General features: G+C 33.9%; 1 protein-coding gene across 1 annotated transcript in view; it reads left to right on the forward strand.

Moving 5' to 3' along the window:
• Positions 1–5,355, forward strand: part of LOC145012552 (serine/threonine-protein kinase PBS1-like) — a 38,276-nt gene extending 32,921 nt beyond the window's left edge. The window contains exons 2-5 of the mRNA XM_078971350.1: positions 2,663–3,618; positions 3,714–3,938; positions 4,022–4,477; positions 4,997–5,355. Coding sequence (XP_078827476.1) covers positions 2,707–3,618; positions 3,714–3,938; positions 4,022–4,477; positions 4,997–5,239 — 1,836 coding nt within the window. The 5' untranslated portion in view covers positions 2,663–2,706 and the 3' untranslated portion in view covers positions 5,240–5,355. The remainder of the gene's footprint in view (positions 1–2,662; positions 3,619–3,713; positions 3,939–4,021; positions 4,478–4,996) is intronic.
• Positions 5,356–8,703: the final 3,348 nt, after the last annotated feature.

Raw genomic sequence — 8,703 nt, forward strand, 5'->3', positions numbered from 1 at the left:
TTTGATCTTGGTTCGTATGAAAGATCAACATGTCATCTACATACAAACAAATAATGACACCCGGATTAGTCGCATCGAACTTACTATAAATAGATTTATCATATTGGTTTAATACACACCCACTTGATAAAACCACATCATCAAACTTTTGTGCCATTATTTAGGCGCTTGTTTCCGCCCATACAAAGATTTCACAAGTTTACAGACCTTATGCTCGTTCCCGGGCATAACAAAACCTTCCGGTTGTTTCATGTAAACTTTTTCATTAAGTTCACCATTCAAGAAGGTTTCTTTCACATCCATATGATGAATGATCAGATTTTGTATATCCGGTAAGGCAATCAACACTCTAATGATAGAAGTTTATGTCAATAGAGCATAAGTGCCAAAATAGTCAATACCATGTTTTTACCTAAACCCTTGAATGACTAACCGAGATTTAAACTTATCAATGGTTCCGTCAACTTTTTTTTTTTTTTTTTAATTTCTCAATATCCATTTGCATCCAAGTGGTTTAGAATCTGGAGGCAAATCTGATAACATCCCAAGTGTTATTCTCGAGAATTGAAGATATTTCATCATAAATTGCATCCTTAAAAAAACGACATCTTGAGACTCCATAGCGTATTAAAATTTCTTAGGATTATCTTATATGCTATGGTAATAAGCATACTAAGAGCCAATTTCATCTCTCGATCCTTCCACTAAATATACATGAAAGTCAAAACCAAGACCTTTGGCTATTTGGCGTCTTTTGCTTTTCTAGATCTCTTGTTTTTCCGGTTCAACAACATCATCCAGTTTTCCTGGATTTGGCACTTTACTTGTGCTAGGAATCAGATCCTTAGGCCGAACAATTGATGAAAACCACATTTCATCAAAAACCGCATCACACGATTCAATCACGATGTGAACAGACACCGAATAATTAGGCTTCATTTTATGAACCTATAAGCCTTGGAATGGTCAACATATTCGATAAAGATACAATCAATTCCCCGCTCACCCATATTCTTTCTTTTGGGTCCAGTTAACTTGAATAGAGGCTTTGTAGTGTACACAAAACATGAGACTCGGAATATTTATCAAGCGTAAAATAGGGGAAGACGGCGGGGTGGGTGACTTACGAATCTGAACCTTCAATTACTTTCCTTCTCTGTCATGGGGTTGCCGAATGATTCACCAAAGATGAGGGCTACTGTTTGAAAGGAGTGGACGGTAGGAAGAGACATTGCTTAGAGGTGGGTTTTAGGGTGCTAGAGGTGGAATTGATTCAACTATTGAAATCACACTAGGGAAAATAAGAACGATCCCTTTGTATCAAGATGAAGCATGTTTCAGTTTCATCAAAATCGCCGAAGGTTAAGGGAACAAAGGGAGAAAGTTTCAATTGTTATCTTTATCAAATTTTCACTACCTAATTTCTTATAAGGCCTACAAATTTTCACAAAAAAAAAAAAAAAAAAAAAAAAAAAAAAAAAAAAAAAAAAAAAAACTCATGGAATTTTACTGAATTGCCCTCCACCTACCATTTAATTAAATAAAAATTATTTAGTTTTTAAGAAAAACCAAAATTAGCTTTCTTAATCACAGCCACTAATTTTCATGATCTAAAGGTTTATATTGGTTCTTTTGTTCTCATATTATTTAGAGTTTTTATTTGAACCTAATTCTCTCTCTCTCTCTCGTTCTTCGTCAGAAACCACCACAATCGTTGGTTTCCAACATAAATGGTGGTGGCGATGGCGGTGGTTTCTAACGATGCCCATGGTGGTTTTTGACGACGGCGGTGGTTACTAAGGATTGTGGTGGTTTCTAACGAAGAATTATAGAGAGAGAGAGAGAGAAGTAGAGTCTTAAATGTGTGGTGGGGGTTGGGTTTAATAAAGTATATAGGGTTAATAAAGGATTAGGGGTAAATATTCTAAACAACACGAACCGTTCGTATAATTACTCTAAAAATAATTGTATTGATGTGATATCATGTTTTCATTAATTTCAATAACATTTGTTGTCATAATCATGTATTTTATATTGAACACACACACACACACACACACACACACACACATATATATATATATATATATATATATATATATATATATATATATATATATATATATATATATATATATATATATATATATATATATAGGTGAGTGTTCAATAGAAAATACATATATGGTTCTAAAAAGCTCGACATGGTTTTCCCATTGCATGCCATGGCTTCAAGTCATTTAACAAAATGTCGTCTTAAGTCATTTATGTTTATAAAATGAATAGTAGTCGAAAATACATATAAAAATATTAATTATATACAAAATTGTCACCTTAAGTCATGTCTTACAAACGATGTGGCTCGCCAAGGTTCGTAAAAACTTGAGGCTTGATATTGCCGTCAAAGTTACGTCTTACGTTATTTAGAACATTGGTGTGTGTGTGTTTATATATATATATATATATATATATATATATATATATATATATATATATATATATATATATATATATATATATATATATATATATATACCTGCCTGCTATGAAATTAATAAAATTTGGTGGTTACTTTATCCGCCTCTATTTTAAACATAATTAGTGGTTGCAAACAATTTTGCTTAACATGTGTTTAAGATCTCATTTATTATTCAATTGACAGACATGTGCAAGAGAGTTTAGTTGCATTTTAGTTGTACATCTATAATGACTCTCATGGAAGGAGTACAACACTTAAAAATTTCACTTGACGACATAAAGTTGGCCACCAATAACTTTGACAATAATAATTTTATTGGACGAGGTGGATTTGGGAAGGTCTACAAAGGCCAAATCACCCTTTCTGGACAGCTCATCACTGTTGCTGTAAAGAGGTTGGACCGTGCTATGGGACAAGGGAACCGAGAGTTCTTGATGGAAATTCAGATGCTTTCCTGCTATAAACACAAAAACCTCATCTCTCTTATTGGGTTTTGTGATGAGGGTGGAGAAAATATCCTGGTTTATGAGTATGCAAAACATGGAAGCCTTGACAAATATCTAAGTGACTCCAACCTCTCCTGGATACAACGTCTCCAAATAAGCCTTGGTGCAGCCCGCGGTTTAAATTACCTTCATGATGATGTGGGACCCCAACATAGGGTTCTTCACCGCGATATAAAGAGTTCAAACATTCTCCTAAATGAGAATTGGGAAGCGAAAATCTCAGATTTTGGATTGTCAAAAATAGGCCCTTCAAATGTTGAGTTCACTTTTCTCGTCACTAATGCTGTTGGCACCTTCGGATATGTTGATCCACAATATGTAAGAACCGGTATTCTAACAAAGGAGTCTGACGTGTATTCGTTTGGCGTAGTGCTATTTGAAATATTATGTGGAAGGTTGGCACTTATTGAAAAATATCAAGATGAACGTAGGTTTCTTTCTTCTCTGGCCCGAGTGTATTGTGAAGACAACAGATTAGACGAGATCATTGATCCCAATCTCATGAATCAAATGAAAGTTGGTTCATTAAAGTTGTTCTCAATGGTTGCATATCAATGCTTGAGAGAAAATCGAAGTGAACGCCCAACGATGGGTTGGATTGTTGAAAACCTTGAGAAGGCATTGGAGCTTCAAGTAAGTTTCGTAAGAAAGACTCTCAAATTAATGTTATTTTAACTCTCTATTTCCACCTTTGACCTTGAATAATTATATATTTCCTTTGATGCTAGGATTTTAGCAAAGGATTTATCCGAGTAGGAACTTGGGGAATACGAAGAAGTGAAGATCCTCAAAATAAGTGGTCTTTTGAACTTGAGAAAGGCCATAACCTGGTGAAGATAACTATTGACCATGGTGATGGAATAAACTCTCTTATGTTCACTAGTGAATCTGAAGGTGTTTTGCACGATTCCGACAAGTATGGTGGTTTGGCCGGTGGAGAAACAGTTTCCGAGGTAAGTTGATCTTAATTCTACAAATCAATATGTATGTCTTTTTGTAACATAATCTTTGTGCTTGGTGGCTTAATATTAATCAGGTAATACTGGAAAGTGATGAGGATATAAATTGCGTTAATGGGACCATTGGTTCTCGAGATGGTTTTACAATAATTTCATCACTATCCTTTCAGACCAACAAAAGGACGCATGGACCTTTTGGTCGAGCAACAGAAACCGTTTTCTCTATACCATGGGATAAAGGCTCGTTAGTTGGGTTTTATGGCCTTTCTGGTTATTACATTGATAGCAATATTGGTATATATGTTAAACCTAATGAGGAAGTCGTTAAGGTTGGAACATGGGGAAGAATTCTCCCTGGAGAGCCGCATAACATCTGGGATCTACAACTGGAGAACAATCAACATTTACAGAAAATAACCATTAATCATGGCGATAGCATCAACTTTCTCATATTCACCACAAAATATAGATGCTTAACACACACCAAAACGACTGAAGTACCTCAGTGGAATCTTTATGAAACAGTTTCGGAGGTAAACATCTCATAACACAGACAACTTAACATATGAAATCGTTAAAAAAAATTATTTGGATTTTTGGAAATGCATATATAGAAAACATGACTGTTATATGATCTTCATAAGCATTTACTACACTGTTTGTAAGGTAATAAACGATTATCTTCATAAGCATTTACTACACTGTTTGTAAGGTAATAAACGAAACTGGTTAAAAAACTACATATTGTGATAAACTTTTGGTAAAAACTAAAAACATTAACAAGATATAAATCACAAATACATGTCTAGAAAGACTGTTATGGTATTTTATCAACCATAACATTGTGCCAAATGTCAGATATGCATCTGTAAATATCAGATATATCATTATGTCTTATGACACGTATAATCTTAGTTTTATCATGAATAACGTACTACATCATTCTATGTATTGATCCTACGTAATCTATTATTCATTTTCTAAATTTCTCCATTTTGCTATAATTTTCTAAGTTATACGCTTGTTTGTTACTTTTTCCATTGTCCAATCAGGTAATATTTGATTATAATGAAGAAATAAATTCCATCAGCGGAACAATTGGGTCATCAAAAAACGGATTCAGAGTAATAAAGTCGATATCATTTGGGACAAACAAAAAAACCTATGGACCTTATGGTAATACAAGAGGGGAGCATTTCACGGTATCATTTGATGATGGTTCTTTTGCAGGATTATATGGCCTTGCTGGAGGTTATCTTGATAGTATTGGTGTCTATTTGAAGACTATAGTATGAGATGAGGGGAAAATATATTTATGTTTTCATTAGATTTATGATGCATATTATGTGGGTCGAGTCTTTGTTAACATCTTTATATATTGTTTTTATATTATGGATTTGATAATCATGGATCTACCGTGTTGTGTTTGAATTAATGTGTTATAAAACATGCATTGCATTTCATATACCTATTTCAGATATAGGAGAGAGATCAAAAGTGAATAAGGAGCTCATATGGGAGCTAGGAAATCTAAAGGAAATCTAAGGTTAGTGGTATTTCAGAGAACAATAATACAACAAGTTCTTAAACTCCAAATGTCACAAGATCCACTAGAGAAACAAGAATCAAGTTAGACGCTTTCCATCACCTGACTATTTTCTATAGTTCAAGAATCATGAGCAGAGCCTTGTCCAAAGTCATTGAGAATTAAAGACTCCTTGTAGTGGAAGAAAGCTATAGAGGATGAGACGTGAGACGAGTTCACTTGAAAGAACCAATTAAATGTGGTCTTTGGTAAAGTTACTAGCAAAGAATAAAGCACTACAAATCAAGTGGGCAATATTAATTTAGGGTAGGGATAAACATGACGACAATAAAATATACAAGGGTATATTGGTTGGTTAAAGATATTCCAATAAAACAAAACGATATGTTTCAAATCTTCTCTCCGGTAGTAACTATGACTACAATGAGATTAGTTGAGCATTTTGGTTGTATAGGACTTGCATATGGAATAGTTAGATATAAAGATAACATTCTTACAAAGAGACATTGAAGATGTCTACATAGAACAAACTAAATAATTCTAGATATCCGGAAATGAGAATATAGTGTCTAAGCTAAAGAAAAGCTTGTAAGGATTATTGCAAGCACCAAGTTAATGGTATTTAAAGCTTGACAGCTTTATATAACTAATGAGATGGGTATACGAGATGTGAACTTGATCGATCACTATTGGTTTTATAAAATAAATGAGCTTTGATACAACTTGTTATAAAATGATCAAATATTAATGCGGAAAAGCGTAATAAACCAACCAAACGAACACTATGATATAAAGTGGAAAACTTAAATCGGGAAAAACCACTATGAAAATGACACTCTGATTAAATGGTTACATGGCTAATAAATCTCTAAGGAGAGATGGAAGAAAATAAGATGTTAGAATGAATAATATAAGACGTTTGTATGACTTTATATAATGGTCTTACAAAGATTCCTAAATAAACTCTAAAACCTAACAAATAGGAAACATTCTTATTAGATAGCTAACTTAATATCCTGGTAAATATGGTTTAGGATCATTATCAACAAACTACTTTTCAGACGAATCTGATCTTCGGCAAAAATAACCTTCAAACTTTAAAAGACATAATTCGGAAAATAAGCATTGCTAAAGCCTCTAAAGACTAAACTCTCTCAAATGGCATTCTCTCAAATGGTTTAGCCAAAAAAATGGTAAAAGAGTAAATCAACAAAATGCCAACATATACAAACCTTTAAACTCAACGTAAATACCTCAAAAACACCTTTAAGTTGTTCTAAACACAACACATCAAATACAATTGTAATGATGTCAAACCGCTTGTGCAAAAATGGTCTTCATGTCATAGCAATAACATACCCGAGCATACACTTGCAAATTAAAATTGGTATCTTGCTGAGATAAAGCTTTATCCAAATTAGAGATGAGATATTGAAAAATAAAAAATTCAAATCGAATTTTGTGCGGCATAACTGTCTTATGACCAATTATTGACTAACGGTCAAAATGCCTCATGATATTGAAATACCTGAAAATACTCTTTGGTATTAAAGTCTTGAAAATGCTTTATAGTATTAAAGTCTTACAATATTAATTGTTACAAAATTAATTTTTTGAAAATGCCTTACAATACTAAAGTCTTAAAAATCCATTGCGGTATTAAATTCTTGAAAATATATTACAATATTAAACTCTTGAAAATATCTTGTTGTATTAATTGTTTAAAAAATACCCCGTGGTATTATAATTCTTGAAAATCCGAACGACCTTCATGTTAATTTTCTTCAGAGTAATAAGATCTCGGGATCCAAACACACACACACAAATAAATAAATAAATAAAAAACCGGCAATAGAAAAACAATAACTCAAAACTCTAAGAGAATACAATCCACAATGAAGTTCCGTTACTTATGGATGATTCCAAACATGCATCTCTCTCCTCCAAAAGAATCTGGTGTATCCTTACAACGAACTTGACGGTGGCGGAACTAACTAGTAGCCAGTGGTAGCCTGTGCTACCCCTCAAGTTTGTCTGAGAAATATAAATTTTTTTATGTTGGCCTGGTGCTATTACTAGATTACTAAGGTGTTACTCCTAAGACATTGCTGACGAAGATGATTAGATAAAGGATCACACGAGTATGTGTTCTTAATCCAATTTATCCTCAAAATTATGATTTTCCTCAATTCGTTTTTGACTAAGAATCCAAATGGGTTTCCGTATTGTTTTTTTTTTTTTTTCACAATCGATCTCATCTGCAAGTGTTAATAAGTTTTAATTCACTCGGGTAATCCTTATTGCTGGAAATTGGTAAGTGCTAAGGTTTATTTTATTATGCCTTAAAGCACTAGATTGAAACAAATTGAGTCTTTTTTATCACGGCTAATAATGTGTTGCTAATTTGTCTCATTGACTGATGGAACCCAAAAGGTTAACTTATGAAAGATGCATAAACTTGTTTTGTTTCATTTTGATAGCTTCATTTTATTTACTTCTTTTTATAGTTTTTTAGCACATTTCATTCACATTTTAGTTAATTTCCATGCATATTTTCCTTTTTGTTATTTTTATGACCATTTCGGGGTACTTTCTAGTTTCTTGAGCATTATTGCAGATTTTTCTTGGAAACTAGCGGGGCGGCACTCTTGGGAGGCGATTGGGCTTGAAGGGAATTGGAGATTTCGTGCTTGATGGCTATGAAGGTGATTCATGGGGTGGACTTGTCAATTGCTTGAAGGCTTGGAAGAATTGAGCTTTAAATTTGAAAGATGCGTGAGAATTCTTGAGTATGCAAGATCAATATTTGGGAGTGTGCGGAAGTTTTGAGTGATGTGGAATGACAAATTGGGCTCAAATTGAAGAAACATTGAAGAAAAATGGGCTAGAAGCTGATTGGACTCGAACTGGGCCAATGGAGTAGCTGTGGGGGCCCAAGACTTGAAGAAGCCCAAAATTCCCGTCAGTACCCGCGGCCCGCATAAGATTCCCCGCGGCCCGCGTGGATTCCTGACAAGGGCAATTTCGGGATTTTGCTTAGAGCTCTATATTGGGAAGGTTGGTGTGCCTCTTTAGCATAATCTTGGAGGTCCGATTTTGAGCTTTTCTCTCTGGAGTTTGGAGCACTTTTGGAGGCCAAGAACACTTGAAGAACATCTTCTTTTCACCTCTTGAATCTTGTCAAATGTTTGGTACAATCTTATCTAACTTTGT

The sequence above is a fragment of the Lactuca saligna genome, chromosome 8 (genome assembly GCF_052625555.1).
Source record: "Lactuca saligna cultivar CGN05327 chromosome 8, ASM5262555v1, whole genome shotgun sequence".
Taxonomy (NCBI): Eukaryota; Viridiplantae; Streptophyta; class Magnoliopsida; order Asterales; family Asteraceae; genus Lactuca; species Lactuca saligna.